The sequence below is a fragment of the Poecilia reticulata genome, chromosome 2, assembly GCF_904066995.2.
Source record: "Poecilia reticulata chromosome 2, P_reticulata-male-v2, whole genome shotgun sequence".
Taxonomy (NCBI): Eukaryota; Metazoa; Chordata; class Actinopteri; order Cyprinodontiformes; family Poeciliidae; genus Poecilia; species Poecilia reticulata.
The window spans coordinates 20,275,256-20,296,310 of record NC_088831.1 but is presented as its reverse complement, the minus strand read 5'-3'; the positions used below and the strand labels follow the sequence as shown (position 1 = coordinate 20,296,310).

General features: G+C 40.2%; 1 protein-coding gene across 3 annotated transcripts in view; it reads left to right on the top strand.

Annotated features, from left to right (window-relative positions):
• man1a2 (mannosidase, alpha, class 1A, member 2) overlaps window positions 1-21,055 on the top strand; it is a 122,477-nt gene that overhangs the window by 23,185 nt on the left and 78,237 nt on the right. For all 3 annotated transcript variants that reach the window (XM_081600025.1, XM_081600028.1, XM_081600030.1), the window contains exon 3: window positions 3,348-3,609. In XM_081600025.1, coding sequence (XP_081456151.1) covers window positions 3,348-3,609 — 262 coding nt within the window. The remainder of the gene's footprint in view (window positions 1-3,347; window positions 3,610-21,055) is intronic.

Here is a 21,055-nt window from a genome sequence, read left to right as displayed (position 1 = left end):
CAATTTTCATAATTTCTTGCTTCTGCTTATTCATTTTATACCCGGGGTAAGTTCTTAATCAAGCATATCTGCTCATCATGACGCAGCACTAACGGCTTATTTCTGTGAGAAGAAAATGAACAACTTTTACCATCATTGGAAAGTGGCAACACAAAGAGTGAACATAATAATTTATTACTTTCTAACTTAAAAACAATGGGACTAAAGCTGCTTTCACACTGCAGGTGAATTCGACTAAAATCAGATTTTCTTTTATTTTTGTTTGCTTGCTTATGTCCGTCTTTTTCCTTGACATAAGCAAAGATCTCCGCCTAGCATTTTCAGAAATCGTCAGGGTTTCCTCATCCACTTAGAGGTTGAACCTTCCCCAGCTGAGTCCACACAGATCTCAGCAGGTCTTCAGTTCCTGCTCCATTTCCTGTGTAGGTCACTTGGAAGGTCGTTAAAACATCAACTTACATGTTTGCTTTCAAGTGACAGTCCTAAGTGATTGTGACACCGCAGCTCTGAAGCATTTGTTTGTACAAAACTATTTTGCACACGGATATAAATTTAGGCCAATAGATTTCACTGCTGCTGTTGTTACTGACATATGTAATGTCGAGACCTATCTATAAGGTAATTAATCATGTTTTATTTTTCTTTAACAAACTAAAGCTTCTGGTCAGAACCTTTGTGATCATGTGTTTCTGGTACGCCTGTAAACCTGACGTACAAGTGACATCCACAAATAACAATGGAGCACAAATCTGCTTCTCTTGGCCCCCTGGGGTTTAATTTTTGCTTCCAAAAATGATCTAATTGGATGCTGGAAAAGACCAGTGTTGTGCTAATAGGAGTTAGCAAAACTAATCAAGCCTATAATGGCATGTTGATGCTAAACATGTGGCAGCTAGCACAGATGTTCCCAACGCTTATGTCAGCGTCCGTAGTCCACATTTCTAAAGAAGTTCTATGAATGATCAGTTGTTCCTGAAATACTTGAAAGTTGAATGAGTTTAACGGCTTTTCGTACCAACTAAAGGCCAAATAACCTAAATAACAGATTAGAAACAATAAATATCTTTGTTGTTCGGTTCACATTCAGTAATTTAGCATCAAAAAGGGTTTTTGAATTGAAACTGTTGCTTATTTTGTCGCTGTTCAGTTTTTGAATAGCGACTTGGAATGAGATTAATTGTGATGAATTAATTACAGATTCTGGAATTAACTGGATTAAAAAGTTTGAGTTCCACCACTAGGAGGATGCAAATGCATCACAGCAGCTGAGCTGTGAGCTTTCATAAAAAGACACATTTTTGTGAATATTTTGACATTTTTCTTTCATGTTTCAACAAAACGTGACGGTGCAAAGTTTTGGAATATTCCTAATAAAAGCAAATGATAAAGCAAACAAAAAACAACAACAACAAGCAAACTCCAGTCTCTCCATACATCTCTCTTTTCTAGCATCACAAGTTTTCTCCTCCTACAGTGACATTTTCTACCACGCAGCACAAAAAAATAAAAATAAATTTTGTACACGCTTAGTTTTTTCCCCAGACTTGGTAGAAATTTTGTGTCCCTTTCATTTGATGATCTGTCTTGAAATAAATAGCAGGAAGGAGACTCTCATGGTAACGGTTGCAGACTTGTACTGGGCAAGTCTCGTTTCTTTTTCAGATAAGAGTTTTCAATCATGAAAAGGACCTTTCAGCACCGCTCAGGTTTGTAGCCAGAAAAGTATTTATTTGAAACATTTAGCTCCAAAGCCACAGATTATTAACAGAAGTTTCACGGCTTTAAGAGCAGAGAGGAGGAACATGATAAATGACGTCTAAAGCTTTCTCCCCCGCCGATCTCCCGGCGTTTATCTGCAGCTGTGTGTTTAAGTCCAGCAAACGGCTCAGAGAGATTCAGAGCCGCTCTTTCCCTCCGTGACCTTTAACAGAATCGCACAGCGCCGTCGTCCCGCTGTCACCTTTGCCGTGTTTGTTTTTCATTACTGGAGTTACATCCTCACGGGACGGAGCAAAGTCAACAGCCCCGGGGCGCGGCACCGCCACACGGAGGCGCAGACGGGTGCCTCGCCGTCGTGGCGGTCCTCGTTTGTTTTCATCTGGACTCATCTTTCCTGGAGCCGACGTGGATCAGTGAGGCTCGGTTTCCCAGGAGGAAGTGATGGTTTTGGGGCTTCTTTTTTTTTTTTCTTCATAATGATCTGAAGTAAAAGTGGGTGAATTTCATTCTGCTTTACTGCAGCGGTCGATTGCTTCAAGGAGCATCTCAACAATCGAAAATGGCAAATAGGAAGTTCTTTATTAAATGTTTATCTCCAGAAACGCTCTTCTTAAAGCCGGTGCACAAAGTGTTTGTTTGTAGAGAACGCAGACAGAGTAATTTCCCACAGGGCCTGAGATTGTACTGAGAGATGAACATGGAAGATTTTTGTGTTAACATTTGGGTCTCAATCTGATATTAATATTTGTATTTTTCACAATGTTGGAAAAAAAATTGTGGATTGGGTATTGATGCCCAATCCATAAGAGTAGATCTAGTCGGTCTAATTCTACGCTTTGTGCTCTGAGAGCATTATTTTATTATTTATTGTATATCATTTTACATTATATTTAGAATTATATTTTATTTATTTAATTATATTTGGAATTAATAATTACACTTTCTGAACTGTTTGAAAAAAGGTTTGTTTGTTACGTTTGACCAAGAAAGTCAACCTTTTGTTTTTGTCAGTTTCTTTAATTTATTTTGGCTGATTAAACAGATTAAAGTTGTTTTTCCATGCCTGACCAGGCTTGTGAAGCTATTGGTGTATTTAAGTGTGCTGTACTGGTGCAGAGTTAAAAAACTAATTTGTAATTCAGTATGTTTATATCTGTGTTTAAAAAAAAACAAAAAACATTCAGTTTAGCTCTGTTTTTCCATATTGGATCGGTATGGGCCGATACTAAATCTCTGATATCGGAAGTGAAAAAAGTGGCTCGGTGCATCCTCAAAAAATTTTTGACAGTAAGTTTATGTTTTTTGGTGTCTTGAAAATGAGGCGTTTCAAAATCCTCCCGATCGTGAAGTCACATTTGATGGACACCGTGCTTGGACACTGCGCTTGTTACCTAGCAACTCCAGCTGAGCTCCAGCACATTTGGTCAGCTGGTTTTACTGCTGTCTGCTCTGTACAATGGCTGCTGGAAAAGACAAGTTTTTATGTTGACTTAACATCCAGAAACCACTTACTGCACTCTTATCGGTTGCGCAGAAGGCTCCACTTCTGCTTTTCTAAGATGTACAATCGGCAAACTCACCGAGTGACGGTTAGGACTTACCTTCCTGTTTCTCCTTTCCCCATACAGGGAGGAGGAGGAGAGCCTACGCAACAAGATTCGCGCCGACCACGAACGAGCGCTGCAGGAGGCGAAGGAGAAGCTGCGCAAGTCTCGCAAGGAGGTGAAGGCCGAGATCCAGACGGAAAAGGCCAAAGTCATCGAGGACCTGAAGAAGAAGGAGGCGGGGCCCAAACCCTTACCGCCCGTCCCCATGCCCAAGGTCGTCGGAGTCAGCGACGGGGAGCCGCCAGAGGCGGACGCCAAGGAAAAGCGGGATAAGATCAGAGAGGTAAGAATGTCTTTGTTGGATTTTGTGGTAATGTGTTAAAGCGATAACCTTCAGCGTTTTACTGGGAGGTTAGTTGGCAGACTGAAGCTTTGGTAGTGAAGAATTGCCGGATGATTATTGTGTTTTAGATTTTCTTTTCTTATAAAGCCCCCAAAAAGTGTTGCTCTCATTTGTATTCAGTCTTCCTGGGTCAATACTTTGCAATTTTTCTCCCTGGTTTTATTTTACTTTGAAACATGGCTGAAGCTCTATCAGACTAAACGGAGAATATTTGTGGACATCAGTTTTCAGTTTTTTCTGCAGAACTACAACGTTCCTTTATAGCTTTGCCTGTGTCCTGCAGGGTGAACTGCTGCACTAGTTTTAAGTCATTCATGTTTTGTCTTATTTCAAGTGTTCAAAGATATTTTGCAATAGAAACTAGACCAGAAATCCTTAGTAAAATTGTGTGTTTTGCAGTATATTCTGGAAAATACAGTAGTAAGGAAAACGGACTACTGCTCTGACTGGGGCACCCAGTTTGCTATGTCATATAACTTGTGTCAACGTTGGGGTAAGTAGGCCTACTCGCACTTTTATTTAAATTTTTTTCCCCCCATTTATTTCTCTCAGATGAATAATTGAAAAAAAAATCATATCATTTTTAAATCCTCTTTTCCACTGAATCTCCACTCTGGGATTGACGGGCATCTAATGAACGTTGCTTTCAGAGTGGTGCGGTGCGGTTCAGCCCCAAACCTACGACCCACAGAGCCAGAGCGCATCTGACTGTACGTCGCACGCTTGAATTCCTCCCGTCGCCTGCTGCCCTGTCTCCAAGCCAGCGCCTGGTGAAGGCCGCAGCGGGACAGACAGACAGTGCATGTGCAGAATGCAGATGGTGCTATCTGGTGCTGCTCTCTTTAGACGCGATGCCAGCCCCAGCGTACCTCTCTCCTCTCTGCTCTCCTTCCTTTCCCCCCTCTCTCTCTCTCTCTCTCTGTCTGTGCAAGTTTCCTCGCATAATTTCCTCGTGTCGTGTCTCATGAAACGGCACTCGGAGTCGGAACGCTCGCTGTGGCGAGGAGCGGGCCCTCTCCTCTCCAGAAACTGCCTTTGTCTCTAAAAGCCTCTTTTGTTCCCTTTCATAATTGCCATGCAGAGAGAATGCCGTACACCCCCAAATGAGAAAGAATGAGGCAGCTGTATGGGCAACAGCGCAGCACAATCCTTCCCCCTTCTTCCCCCTCCTCCCTACCATCCTTTCCTGATTGCCTGGCAAATCCAAGGAGAAAGCCTCATAACACGCAGCAGAAGAGTCTGAGTGAGTGGAATATGGGAGCCGTTCCTCTTTCCTATCCGGGTTGCAGGCTGCTCTTTGGCTCGCATGTTGATCAAGTTCAGGGAGATGATCCAGCATCGATAAGCTCGTCAGCGTCGCATCCAGATAGAAAGCAGTAAATCACTTCCGTGGAGCAGAACCGTCCTTTTCAGTCATGTGCATTTTTGGTGGCAGTTCATAGCACAATTAGGTAGGGGTGCACTGATTGATCAGCTGACCAATTTATCGACCAATTTATTTATTTGTGAAGCAGATATTATTCAACAATCTGATCTACCTTAACAAATGTCTAAAAGTCAACCACTGTTGTCTTCTGCTCTCCTGTGAGACGTTTGACCAGCAGACCCTCCCACCAGCTCATGTCTGCACGTTCACAGTCGACTGTTGCCAACTTAGCAACATTTCAGAGAAATGTTTGATAGTAGCCAAATCAAAACACAACTCTTCAAAACGATTGTTTTTATGTCACCAGCAGCTACAAAGGTTGTAGTTAAACATAATTTTGTCATCAGTACTGATATAATTGAGTGAGATAGTACTGCCTATTTGTGATGTATGATTGATTTTTTTGTTGATTTTTTTATATAAACATTCAATAATATTGTTTGCTGTCAGAATAATAGGATTTGCAACGAATAAACTACAATGTCAATGAGATCTGTTGTAGTAGCTACTCAAGCTAGTAAATTACATACATGAAAGAGAAAATGCTAAGTAACTCAATTCAGTTTTTTTTAAAGATTTTAATGCTTAAAGTACAAAAAGTTTAAAACGGCACTTTAAATCTCAAGTTTCAATTCTAAAAATACAGATGAGAAATAAAACACGTTGACTCGATCTTTTAAATATTAAAAAGCAAACCTCAATTGAACCATTAGCCAACACTTCCTTTTATGTTATCATTCAGTTTTAGTCCCTTTAAAGTATGAAAAATCATTTTATTCTCCACATCGACCAGCAGGTACATGTAACATTAGCCAGAAATGATTTCCTCTTACATGTATAACCTGCCTGATTCTGTACTGACAGTCACAGATAAAAGCTAGTTCTTGACAAAGGGAACATAAACGTCGCCTGTTAGTGGTCATGAACAAACCCAGTGCCTGTGGTGGATGTTTCCTGTTGGTGTTGCAGCAGCAACAAACTCGTTGCTTGGCTCTTTAAGTATGTAATGAGACAATATGTTCACCTCATAAACAATGGAAGTTTATGATGGAAGACACAATATTATTTTAGACATGTCCTTGGTTATACCTCAGTGGTATAATAGTTAGGTTTTGGTTATTAATAACATTATTTAGGTTTTATCAGTGCTTTGGTTGGTGATGGGCTCTATTTTAGCCATTGCTAATGCACACTATGTAGGGTAATGTCTTGTCTAACTGGTTGTGCACCACGTGGGAGATTAGTCACATCCACCTGAGTACTCCTGCTGCTTATACATGGCCCTTTTTGCTTTGGAAATTGTGCTTTTATGCCTTTCAAAATGCATATTTCATTGACCGTTCAGGAGAGAGGGGGGGATCCTCTTTTATGATTTTTAGAGAGTCACAGTCTGCTTTCTTGTGTTCTGTTTCCAGTGTGACTGAGAGGTTTCTACCTGAGAATAAAGAAAGCTTGTTTGGAAGTGGGGAAAAATCTGCAGTGGAATAAGTGTAATTATTGATGCTACCAGCTCTATTAACCTGTCGCATTATGAAATATTGTTGGCTCAGAGCTAAAAAAAAAAAGAAAAAAAAAGTGAATTTGCATGTTTCTGTTACATTTTAGCATAACTGAGAATTTCTAAAATGAGATTTTATTTGAAAATGTACACTGGATTACAAGTATGAACAGGCATAACATTATGACCACTTACAGGTTGAGTAAGTTGAATTGTCAATTTCTTTTGACAATTTTTGGTTGTCCTTTGCTATATCCTGACCAGAATCAGATAAAATTGGAGTGGTAAAGGACTTGACTCTATGAACACAATGAGAATTGAGTTTGTTTTGTAGCACTGTGTCCTTTTACTTCACATCGCTGCTTTGGGAACATCATGTTTTGTGCTTTTCTGCCACATGACAACTATTTCGAAAGCATTTTCCTCTGAACATTTTCTGAAATCCCACTAAATGTTGTGAAAAGCAGCCCAAATTTTATCAGCCTGCCCAAAGCTGTATTTCTTTTCTAGCCAAATGTGTTCAAAAGCAGCCCAATCTGGCAACACTGTTCACCACAGAAAGTGTCTGCAATTGGCGCCAGAATCAGAGCTGGTTTATTGAACAATCAATGCAAGAATACAAGATCTAGCAAATATTTTAGTTTTCTCTTATTTCAAGAGTAGTAGCTTATAAGTAACTTTTCAACAAGCTGTAGGAGTTTGTTTCTAGTAAAAAAAAAAAAAATTGATGAAACCGTAGTTTTGCTGGCAGCTCATTTCACTTTTAACAAGGCATTTTTCTCATGTTATGAGGGAAGTAATCTGCCAGTTGAACTACAACTTTTTATCAATATTGAGGAATTACTGACTGAAAGCAAACTTGTATTTTGCTTAAAAGTTGCTTGTGAGTTAATTTGATCTTATTTAAGTCTGTGTAATAAATCAAAAACAATATGTATTGTGGTAAACTCATGAAAAATATCAATCAGTAATACATCTGATGGGATATTCAATAATTTCCTCGGACTCTGATCCAGCATTCTGGGAGGAGGTAGGCAGAGGAGAAAGATTAGCTGCTCACAGCTAGTTAAATACAATGAGTGGCATCAACTAACTCACTCACTCACTCTTTGGTTACCTAGCAACAACCTGTTAAAAATAACTGGTTAAAAATTAAAAAGAGCGTTGTGGAGTGAAAACGAGCAGGACATCTCGAGAAAATGTGGATGAAACGCGAAAGTTCTCACCACCAGTTTGTGCATCATGTCAGATACTTAAATCAAACAAAAACAATCAATAATTATCTATCAACTGACATGAAATCCTTATATCGTGATACGTTTTTCAACCATATCTTCCAGTCCTGGTCTTATTTCAGTTGTATAAGATATTTGTAGTAGAAACTAGACCAGAACACTTGGTAAAGTTTTGTGCTTTTGCAGCGATGGAACAAGGTCACCTTGTCTGATGAAGCTCCTTTTCTTTTACTTCCCCCGGATGGTGAGCTGTGTGCATGAATCACCTGGGATTCACATCTGATCGGGATGCACTACAGGAACAAAAAGAATCTGGCAGACATACATAAGCACTGTTAAAGGCCTGTTTGTTTCAAAACGGACAATGCACATCACATAATTTGCCAGAGTTAGCCATAAAGGCTAGCTTTCATCTGTAGTCCCTCAAAGTACAATCAATAGAAAAACAACACATCACAGTGCAATACAACTTTACAAGATCCTTCCCAAAAAAGAGAATAATAATAAATAAAAGATTGTTTTTTGTTTCTACTAAAATGAGTATATCAAGTTACACAAGGAAAAACGATAAAAAGCTACATTGCACAGCAGTTCACCACAATACTGACGACACAGAAACAGAACAAAAGTAAGAATCACATTACTCTCTCTTGGCAGTACAATAAAGCACATTTGGCCTCCAAATGACCCCAGATCTCAATCCAGTTGCACATCCGCTAATGTGCTGAGCAAACGAGCCGTATCCATGGAGACCACCCCCGAGCCCACATGTTTAAAGGACTCGGTGCCACATAGCACCGCTCACCTTCAGGAAGCAACTGGAGTCCGTCCCTCTGTGGGGCCCAGCGATCACCGTACAACGCCTGGTCGGCATCGTGGGAGAGCAAACGGCTCCAGAAACACTGAAGTGGTGGAAAAAAGAAGAAGAAAAAACAGTTTACAGCAGCAGTGATCTGATCAACCTTTTGCTTTTATGGACATCCTGCTAAAAGTTTTCATTTTTCTTCCATTTTGTGGTGATGGAGATTTATTTAGCTTCTGATTGTCTCTGCCATTTGCAGGCTGCTTGTATCGTAGTTATCGTGACAAAATGCTTCATGGCAGCAGACTGTGGCTTTTTTTTTTTCTCCTCTCCCGGCTCTTTCGAGCAGCTGTGTTGTGGCTAAGCTGACAGAAAGCAGAACTTCCCAGCCTTGGGTTTCATTGGCCATTTTATTTTGCAGGTGTGCAGCAATTGGATTCACTTTAGAGGCCGTCTGATTGGTTGGAAAACACAGATTTCAGGTGTGCCTTGCAAACAACAACAATGGCCTTGCGAAAGCACAGCTTGCCTCTATGAATGTATGAATAATGCTTATTTTTATGTTTTTTAAGTTGGCGCCTTATCCACAAACAAATCTGGAGTTGCATTCCACAATAAAATTTGTGAATACGTGATTGTGAAAGCCAAAATAAATCAGACATGTCTGTAATTTTTTTGATTTATTTCTTTTTGAAGGGGCAGTATTATGTAACATCGACTTTTTTGAGCTTTACATCACGTTATAATGTTATTTCCTCATCAAAAACATACCTGGAATGATGCCTAGATTCTTTCATCCATGTTTGAGAAATCTTTTAATCTCCATGGCAACTGAAAACGCCTTAGTGGACCTAGCCTCGCCTCGCCTTCGAAGACATAGCTCTTCCTTGGAGCTGCAGTTTCCAAACTTCAGAACTTGGACCTGACAGAGCAGCACTCCTCCACAATTCCCCCATTCAACTCCTACAAACTAGCCAGCTGGAATTGGCAAACACCTAGTAGAACATCTGATGAGCTCGTTCAAGTTATATTGAGCTGGTAAAAATGCTGTTAAAGGGTTAATGGAAGAGCACCGTATCAGAGCAGTTTTCAAAGAGACAGAGGCCCAATTTCAAAGCATTAAATCATGAAGTCATATTTTAAGTAATATTTGATATGTACAGCATATTTATAACAGCTGATGGTAACATAGTTATTTGATTGTGCTATAAAATGACACTACGTGCCTGGAAAATGCATAATACTGCCCCTGTAAATAGCTTCTTACATGTTTGTGCTTCTCATTCACTTCTGAATAAATTTTAAGTGTAGCACTCTGCACTAACCCATCTGAACCTAACTTGACCAACTCGATTAGTAATTTATGAATGGTTAGAGGCAGCTTGTGTAGCCATATGGCAGAGCTGTTTTATGAGAAACCCTCTATATACATAAAAAGATGTGATGGGAACAATTCCTTTGCGGAGCGCTTTTCATCAGGGCTTCTCTTCAATCTGCACTGCTTTATTTTTTTTATGTTTATGTGCTTTTGGAAGTGCCAAATCCTGATTAAATATAATTTAGTAAATAAAGAAGTCTTCTTTTCCCAACATGAATTTTAAATGGAACATTTTCACCTTTATAGACCCACTCTGATTAAGTCTGTCTTAGTGAAGTTATTCAGCCTTCCCAAAATTAGCGGGTGATTATGGCTAATTGCAGTGCATAATCGCTGCAAAGGGAAAGGGGGGGGGAGAAAAAAAGTCTATAAATGATCCTGGTTGGCTCATCAGGAGGGGGGCGCTCTGTTGGAGCTCCCTGGAGCTTGCCTGTCGATTTGGCTCACCGTTCGCTCAGCTGTGACTTCTGAGCGAGAAAGGCAGAGATTTACAGATTTGCGGCTGGCGCTAGAGCATGCGCCGCATCCCCACAGAGCTATGGACTGTGGCTGCAAAGTCCAGATAAATGAATGGCCGAAGCAGTCCCATCTCTGCACAGCATGAAAGGTACTATCCAGAGCTGTCGGTGCGTGCGGAGACCACAGTGGTTTCCAATAAAAGAATGAGATATCTGCAGGGAAAGATATCCACATCCTCTCCTTCAGCCCTCACACCAAGCAATCGTCAATCACTCCGTTTCCTTTCTGCTTGGGATTCGTAACGATGTTTGACCGACGGCTTTGAACATTACTCCATCCTGGCTCTATTTGTGTGTGTGCAGCTATATTTTCATCCATCATTGTGTCTTTTATTCATTCTTCATTTACGCTTTTCACATCATATTTAGCAATTTCCCTTCTAGTTGTTTGGGCTTTTTACCCTTTTCAGTCATAGATTATTGCTGTGTGGCTCCTTAAAATGTACACTTTTATCGTTCATTGTTTTTCCAGGGGAATACTAAAACAATCTCTTCTCATTTAGTCACTGCAAGGCTCTTTTATTTAGTTGGAGAACATTAAAGGTTTCATCTAGAGACATCCTGTTGTATTAGTCAATTGTCTCACAACTGAGGGATAACAAAATAATAGAAAGTAGGGATCCACGATACATCGGTATTGGCCAATTTTTTTTAACATATCGGTATTAGTCCAATAAATAAAACTAGTCTAACATTAACAATCAATATTTATTTCTGCTGAACAGATGGGATGATGAACTTGGTCATCAAAGGGCAAATTGCAGTAGAGATGATGCTACTTACTGTCTGAAGAAGTTAGTCAAAGACTTGAGTGGCCAAGTCCAGTACTAGAGATCCTGCACCTTATGGATCAGTGGTTCTTAACCTTTTTTGAGGTCCCGAACCCACCAGTTTCATATGAGCATTCACTGAACCCTTCTGTAGTGATAAATAAAATATGATCCCCCCCCCCAAAATTTAAGACAACTAGAATCTAGTTGGGTCACCCCAAGATCACCAAGTCTTCTTAAAAGGTAGAGTCTCTGAGAACAGTTCTTCAAAACATAGTCAGTGTTTTCAGCACAGTTGAGCTGACTGTCCAGGAACGACCCAAGGTATTTAAAAGTTGCCACAGTTTCAACAGGCTGGCCATCGAGAGAAACTGGAACCACTTTAAGATCTTTAGATCATTTAATTAGCTCTACATTCTTAAGAGAATGAAAAATTAATAATAAAGACTTTGCGGTATTCTGATTTAGTAATGTAATTATATTAGTTGTGTTACCACCCCCACGCCACTAGAGGCAGTAGCAACCCCGAAAAGATGCGACTAAGGAGCAGATTTAGAAGTACACCGAAAGCTACAGAATTTGGTAAAAACTGAGCTTTGCTGAAGTAAATAAAGACTCAAGTTCAAATCCATGCTGAGAGTGGAGCTCCTTCAATCAGTGCTCCTCCGCAGCACTGATTGGCTAAGCAATGTAACGTGATCCTCTGCAGCAAGTGATGGCAAAGCGGGGCGCGACTTTACACAAGTGTGTCTTTACCTCCGCGGCAGAGGCTCCGCCGAACCCCTGAGACCGACTCATCAAATCCCTGGGGTTTGATCGAACCCAGGTTAAGAACCACTGTTATGGATGTATCCCTTTGCCAAAGTAGACTCAAAGCCATCGTGACCTAGTCTTCGATTAAGAGGAAGACAATGGATGGTTGGATGAACAATAGTCAAGCCTAAATGATCAAATGGAGCAGTTTGATTCTAGGGTGTTTAGCAGCCCTCTTGCATTTGGCTTCTGGTAAGTTGGGCTGCTCACAAATTACGGAGGTATATCCATAGTAGGAATTGGCGTTTGGGGTGGATGGCTGCTTTTTGTTCCCAAAAACTCAGGTACAGTATGACTAAAAGTACCAAAGTAGAACGGAGAAGCGAAATGACCAGGATCGAGGAATGTCAAACTCTGCTGTGGTAAACTCTAAGTGAACAACTGACATCCTTCTTGGAAAATAATTTCCTCACATTTCTGTGCTACTTCTGATTTGGTGATAAACATGTCGCTGGTGCTAACAAAAGCTAACTTTGAGTGTTCTTCAGTGAGTAACAACTTCTACACCGAAAAGTGTTGTCAGCGGGACTCAGTAGCACTCTTCTCTGATCTTGACTGATCAACAAAGAATTAGATTTTTTTAGGCCAACTGCTCATCAGTCTGATTAGGGTGAAAACTGTGATTTTCATCACCAGCTGGATTTCCCAGGCATCTCCCATGTTTTTGTGTGAAAGTTTCACTGTATTAGACTCGCCTTAGACCTTGTTTAGAGCCCATATATCTTTAGTAGAGTATTAGGAAGTAAGAGATGGGCTGTCTTTCGCTGGAGAGCTGCTACTTGATCCTTTCTGAGGGTGTAAAATTGGGAGAGTCCTGACTGTCGTTAGTACAGGGCAGATCTAATGAGCACCACCAATAAGAGCTCAGGTGATTGAGAGAGAGTGACATTGCATCTGGCAGAAGACTGAGTCCCCCTGCGGTTGGCGTGTTCCCCCTCTGGGCTCCTGCCTCAGTACAACAGCTCTGCCTCCAAATCGGCTTTCTCTCTCTCTCTGTTATTAGGCCAATAAAAGGACAAAATATGATATTCGGTAGGATTTCTCTTTGGGTGAAATCCCAGCATGCATTTTTGCCGTTTTATAAGTACGTGTGGGGGTTTTTTCTGTAAAATGTGTCGACATTTCTGCACCTGGACTTGCTGAAAAATGTCTTCTTGCTCAAAATGTAGAAGGGAAAAACTTTCCCAACATGCCCAGACAGTTTTATCAACTAAGGTAAAGTTTTCTCTCTTGACAAGGAAAAGAAAGTCATCTCTTGAATTCTACAACTTCGATAAGTTGTTAGAGGAAAGAGGCACTGCAGGGAACTGTGAGCCTGTGATTGATGGTGGACATTTTCTCTGTTGGGTGTAATAGATCAGGGATTTCAGAGGACGACATTATCAGGGTATATTGATTGTCAAGACACTGTGTTCTTAATTTGCTGGAGGAAATCTTAGACGGAGAGGGAGAGACCTTCAGAGTAGTAATGATGATGATAATCGCCCTTTTCAGGCTGCCTTTTTTTTGTTTTCAGATTCCACGTTTTGACCTCTTGTTATTGCTGAGTGCAGAGCATAAAGCTATCAAAAGACAATTCACTATGCTGCTCTGACTGAGGCACTTAACTATAGATGTAAAGCTTTTAAAATCCTCTAAATCTCAAATAATCCATCTATTTATTTTATAAGGCATATTTTCCTGTTTGGTTTGTTCAGACTCATACAGGTCAACATGAAGTGGTTAGCATTACCAATCTGCCACATTGTTGTGGCCCGCAGTTCTTTATATGCCTGATTCATGTTTAGCTCACTAAGATGATGCGTGGTTTGGCTTTCTTGGATGTCTTGTACTTTAATCTCTAATTTACAGTTTCTCTGAGGTTGGCACAGTTGGATGTTGTAAATTTGCCAGAATATGCACTCCTAGGAAGACTGGCAGCAATCCTATTTGTTTCCAACAGGACAAGGTTTCTCACTGTGGAACTGTTTGAATTGTTTGGAAATGCTCTTATGAACCTCTCCAGATTGAACGTTAGCAACATTTGCTTCTCTTGGCATGCTGTTAAGTCTTCAAAGCTCCAGGATGGCAAACTGCTAACCCCCACGTCCTGCTTTTTTCACACTTAGTCCGCTTATCAAGTGTTTTCATTTGTAGCATTCTGCTTTTGTATTTTTTTTTTTTTACAGCTTTTCCCTGTTATCTAGAGCAAGGAAAGGCTTTATTTATCCAGTGATTTATTTAAACTGTTTTGAACCAGGGTGATAATAGATTTTCATTATTTACTCATCACTCAAGAGTTCCAACGAAGATCTCCTTGGAAGAAAAGAATCTGTTTTTAATAAGGACTTTGGCTTAATATTCACTCAGTCATGCCTGGAAGTGGCAGATTTCTCATAACGTTGTGTAATGATGCCAGTAGTTTTTATCAGGCCAAATTTTAATCGGCGTCCAGCTAGAGAAGCCATCAGCAGATTGAATTGAGCAGGACAGCGGGTATATATCATGGTGCTTCTATCGTGCAGTTACAATCCCACATTTGTTTTTTGATTAAAACTGTTCAGAAATGCTAATGTGCTCCAAAAAATTAAATAAAATAAAATAAAAAAAAAAATATATATATATATATATATATATATATCATATTTACTGAGCCTTTAGATTGAGAGCTGCTTGAAACCAGCCAGCACGGACTCCGTCACTGCCTCAATTTCACTGGGAGTCTGTTGCTACCCTTTGCTTAAGTGCTCTGAATGTATTTACTGCAAGAAGCAATTCACGTGTCACTCTCTCGCCACCCCTGTGCATCTTGTGAAAGAGCCTGGCCGCTAAAGCCCAGATAGGAAGCCTCCAGGGGTGAGTCGGAGGGAGATGAGAAAGATGAGGGCAGAAGGGGACGGGGGCTGTAAATCAGTCACAGTGACTCCGGAGGTCGGTCAGAGCGCCACATAACTCCAGCTCAGCTCTTCAGCTCCTCACACATCCAACGGCTTGTCAGATGGATTTTTCTTCCTCCTAATAACCGCCCGAGTAACGGCCTTGGTTTGCAACTTTTGGTTGGATTTATGAATTTTCCCCGGCCCCGTGGTTATTCGTGCTCCATACCCTGTGAATGTGTCTGTGTATGAGTGTGCGGCACAAGAGGAATACGTGGGGGTTTAAGTCATCGCTGTTCCTTTGGGGAAAGAGGCTGAAAATTCTAGACTGGCCTTCATTTCCATGTAGCTCATGCTGAAGTTCTTGCCTGGTTATGCTAAGTTGAGGATTACCTCCTAGTTCTGCTTGAAGTCAGCTGAGATCTCATTCATGTTGAAAATGTGTACATTTCCAGACTGATCTGGTATTCAGGTATTGTTGACAATGTGCCTGACCTATAGGGGAAGATCTATTCAGTCTAATTCTATGCTTTGTGCTCTGAGTGACACCATGCTTTATTTTACATTAAGTTTAGAATTTTCTGAATTTTATTCAGTTGTTGAAGTCAAAACAAGGTACATCAAGTATTTGTTGGTGTGTTTGTATTCTGAGGTCAGCATTACATTTTAGTTTTTTTAAATGTAAACAAAGCAAATTTTTTAATTTATCATTGTTTTGTAAACTGATCACCAATTGGCGTTGATCAAGAAAAAATAGTGCAGTTTGTAGAATTGATTGGTGAATAGCGACACTACGTAGTTTAATGAACACTTATTGAGAACTAATTTCATAGCTATCTTTAAACATGAAGCTCTTGACCTGTAAATTTTTCCTGCGTTGCTCATTTTTACCTCCAATTCAGTCTGCAAGTTTCACTCCTGAAGAATATTTTTAGCAAAACAATCAAAATGTTTTTAGAGTTCATAAGATGAAGTGGGGCTACTGTTTTTCATCCAGTGCAGCGCCATCCATATCTGTGGCTTCTTACTCTTTCAGCTTCATGAACATCACCCGTGTTGGTGATGGAGGGAACTAAATTTCGCTCATCCTGACCTTAATAACATCAGGTCACCCATGGACTTTAACTTTTCTGCCAGTCAGCTAAGCTGTCCAGCGTTGCTTTATTAGATTTATGCAGGAACTGAAAAACATTTAAGAAACCTGTCTCTGAAACAAATGCTATATTCAATGTAAAAGTAGGCGTTTCAATAAGCTCTCATTGGTATAACCTTGAGTAAAAAAGACACTGCATTTTAAAATGGCAGCAGTTACAGTAGATCCCCAATATTAGAAGAGGTTTGGGATCACTGCCGTTTTCATAGTTCAAACATCAAATACATCTTTATGCATTAAAACACACATCTTGGCGCTACCATAGAAGCTAACATCTGTAGTCTCCCTTATTTCCACTCTTGGGGCTACAGCCAATCGGCGCCAAGGAAAGTAATTGATGCTTCTAGATTGGGTGGTTTGTAAATAACAATCAATAGTATGTCAAGTAGTTTTGCAGATTTCCAAGCTGCCTTTTATATATTTTAGGTATACTCTACAAATGCATTTGCAAATTTTAAATCCCACAGAAAACTGTTCAAAATATTGAATCTGCAAATCCTGAACCATAATCATCTGGTTGCCGATCAACACTGCAGGGCACTGAATCAACAATCCTTTTTGATCCTTTTATATTCAGAACATTAATGTCTCTGGTTACTCAACTGCAGTTGTGGCTTGTTTTAAAATGTCTTTGCTTGGCACAACCAAATAAGACGTCTCCAATAGAGTGAGCTGTATTATGACGCTCTGTGCTCTGTCCCCTCCACACACACTTGAAGGCGGAGCTAGGTCCACCCAGGCGTTTTTTTTCACCGCTGAATGGTTGCCAAAGGATTTATTAAACATGAATGAAAGAATCAAGACACTTCAAGTATCTTTTTGATGAGGGAGTAACATAACATGATGTAAAGCTGAAAAACAGTTGCTTTTACATAATGCTGCCCCTTTAAAGATATTTTCCTAGACATTTTGTTTTGCCTCACAGAAAAATTATCACTAAATTTGGCTAAACTGGGTATTTTGTGGTGTTTGAAATTTGATTTGTCTTCTGTAATCATTTTACAATAAATGGAGCAATCTTTGTCCCTTCAGACTTCCTGGTGCCATTCTGCTCGCGCTCAAAATATGTTTTGTCAATACAAATACCTTCATTTTTGGCTTTAAAATGTCCTTTTCGCTAGGTAGAAATCTTATTAATGTTGGAAGTTTGCCAATATAACCCCCACCCACCCAAAAAACACATTCGTTTTCATAACTTTTTACTGACTTTGCACAAAACATACATGAGGTAACACATTGATGGTGGAGTTTTTGGAGGTCCAAACCAATCCAAAAGGTGGAAAAGTTCGATATTAAGACTTCTAGGTTATTCTGTCTTTGTGTCTGCTCTGCTGCCAGCTTCCTGATGAGATTTGGCTCTGATTACAGAACGAGCCGGCCACTTGGGCCGCCTCAAACCAATTTCCCCCCCCTCAGCTGTTCCATGTGGCTCCCAAGACGCAGCCACGGCAAGTGGGTGGGCTGTCAGAATCAATCTTAGAATATGGTAGCTTAATGTCCAATTAGTATGCTGGAGTCCCCTTACTATATATAAGCAGTTTGTCAACAGTGCCAAACGCCCAGCTCTGTACTGCTTGTCCTTGGCATATGGGCCAATCAAAATCCGATGACACAGCCAATCAAGCCACATCAGAGCGAGCCTGTCTGCGTTTTTAAAGTGTCTGCGTCACGCCGTGTGTTGTTTTTTTTTGGGATTTATAATCACAGAAAAGCCTTGAGTCTCAGAACACAGTGATGCTCCTCCTGGGCCTCGTCTGGTAGTAGCTTGGCTTCGAGCCTGCTCCAAGGAGACTGGGTTGAACAGAGGGGGGGAAGGGACTGGGTACGCCACGCCCTGCATGGCAGAGGCAGCCTGCAAGGGAGATGGCTTCACTAAAAGCAAGAAATGGGGGAGAACGGAGGGTCTGATCGGCGTAGGCTTGCCGTGTCAGACTCTTCACAGCTCCTGCTACGCTGGAGGCTGGTTCAGATTCTACTGGCCTAGTTATGGCTGCCAGCTCAGACTGACTCTTCTAGCTCCTTTGTGTCTATGTAGTCACTGAATTAGCTGAGAAAGGCAGGTCGTTATTCTTCTTCACTAGTAAGACGAGGGGAAGACTGTTTTTTTTTGTTTTTTTTTGCTTCTTTGTTGATTTTAGTCCATGGACTTAAAGTCTTAACACAATTTTTGCAGTACTATATTGATAACGATAACGGAGATTATGGGAAGCCATGTCACAATGAGCAACAAATCAATTAATTGCATGATTAATTAAAACAGCTGATTAATGCATGATTTGTTTGTTTTTCTCTTTCCTGTCTCTTTCATAACTTGTTTTACTTAATGTTTCTGTTTTGTTTATTTATTTTGGATATTTAAAATGTTTTCCAGTTCCAGTGTTAAATGTTCATTAAAAGTTTATTGGTCCATGAGAATGTGCGTTATGCAGTTACCATTTCATTACTTCAAAATATTCTCAAAGCATCGTTACTGTTAATCCTAATCACTTTTGGGACAATTGATTATCCAGCAAACTTTGTTATTGTTACAAGCCTAATGTTAGGAACTATTTATTACATCTTTTATTGGGTAACTATTAGACATGTGCCGATCAGGTTTTTTCCTGCCGATTCCGATCACCCATGAGGGCCGATCACCGATACCGATCACATAATTATAATTTTTTTGATCATAAGCACTACCGGTTACATTATGTGGAAAAAGGAACCATGAACTCATCTTAATTTAGACAAAAACTTGTTTTTAATAACTTTTCAAAAGAAAAAAACAAAACAGGCATTGTGCAAATTGTACTGCTATTGATAATACTATCTTTAACAGACTGAAAACATATGAAGGCTCTAAAGAGGCTAAATGATGCAAAGAGCCAAAATAAAACCTCTCAACATTGCCAAAAAATTCAAGTATAAAACTTAACATTCAAAGGCAAATACAGGATCCATTACAATAAACAATCCAGTTACTGAATAAAAACTTCCTGATAGCATGGCGGCTAGCTGATTACTGCTAGTTCTGAGTGGCTGTTTCTGACTGAGCGGAGTAATTATGCAGAGCAGGGAGGAGATCGATTATTTTTTCAGAGATTATCTGTCTCATGTTAGGACAGCGAAAGTTTTAATACGTATGTAAAATGTATTTTTTAGGTTAGATGCTGCAGCAGAGGTTCGGTGTGAGAGTCACTACCAGGTGGAGCAGAAGCGGCGCTCCGTCTGAAATATTACTACCTGTAGCGCGTAGCAGCGGTTCAACAGCGAGAGCAGAACCAGCGTCTTACATCGCAGCTCGAAGACTTAAATAATTTTGCGGGTTATTTGTTTAGCTTTCTGACCGTCATGCTAATCCAGGTGAGTGTTTGTAGCTGTGCGCTGCTTTGCCTGCTATCTGATCCTCCATATGTCTTTTTTACTGCAGTGAGCCTCGATGTAGCCAAACTCCGTCAAGTATGGCATTGTTCATATGACATATTAGATTCGTCGTGTTGATGCATTTTGACGTGCTTCAATTTTCCACCGCAACACGCAAACTTCCCCATTCCCTCAGAGCGTTATAGTTCCACATAGCTTAGGATTTGTTGCTGCGCGTTTGTGCAGTGTGAAGGAAAGAGGAGACCAGCTGCACAGGCAGGCTGAGAAATGAGATGCAGGTGATCAGTTGGGGTGATCGGCAAAAAGAGACTGTGATCGGCGATCACCGATCATACACTTTTTCACGGAAATCGGCCGATTATGATCGGCACACCTCTAGTAACTATGGCATTTATAGCTCCACAGACACACATACTATTGAAAAACTTTTCAATTTGCAAAATGCTTCTTTAGGACACCAGTCGCTGCACGCAGTAACCATATTTTAAAACACAGCTACTGTGTAGAGAAAATATTGAAATAATCAATTCCAACAATAAGGTGAGGTCTTAAATATCATTATTTAAAATGTATTATGACAACGATAAATAAAAAATTCTTATCATGACAAATTTATCACAATAAATAAGCGAGGTGACCTCTATAAAATTTTTAAAATCTCAAATTCCAGCTAAATGTGGCTTTTTTGTAGGAATGCACAATATATCGACATCGGTATCGGCCGATGATAGTAATTTTTTCATTTCATTTTCATCGGTCCTGTAAAACAAGGCCAATATTAACCACTAAGCCTGTTGGTCATTAATCTCATAATGAATTAAAATGAGCTCAGTAATTTCCACTTTGACAATTAATGTTTATTGAGGAGCATTTTTGTTTAGAGATATATTAACTTATTTTATTAGTGGTTTTGGTCGTGTGTAATTTATTTCCATTTTATTTATTGCTTTTGGTTATTCACTTTTATTTTGGATATTTCAAATATTGTCCATATCTGGTGTTTTTGTTTACTGGTCTTCATGAGGGCAAGCCTGCATTATTTTTCAACTATCAAAACATTCCCTGAAAATGATCTCAAACAACAATAACATAATTTATCGTCCAGTAAAATTTATCGTAACAGGCTAACAGCTAACAGCTAACGTTTGTCCCCCATTTTGTTGCCGTTTCTGTTTAATATTTTGGTTTGACTTTAAATCTTGCCCGTCTTTGATAAAATCCCATAATCAGCAGTATTATTCCAATGTGATGCTGTTCTGAACTGATCCGTGACTGACTGCTAGGCGTGTCCAGCTTCAGCAGACCCTGGCGCCCTTTCTCTCCTCGGCGGCGTCCTCTTCCCGTTTCCCCTGGAGCGTCTCTTCTCATCAGCATCTCGGTGTCAAGGCTCACCTCATAAGGCCTTGCTCTTCTTATCTTCTTCTCCTTCACATTTCTATTATTTGCAGCCTCTCCAGAGAGGTTGTGGAGGATGAAGTGTTTATTGTTCTGTAAGGGTCACCTGACGTCAGAAGATGCATTGAGGGAAAGAAGGAATGTGCAGAAAAATCAGCAAGAAGTCGTCTTAATGTC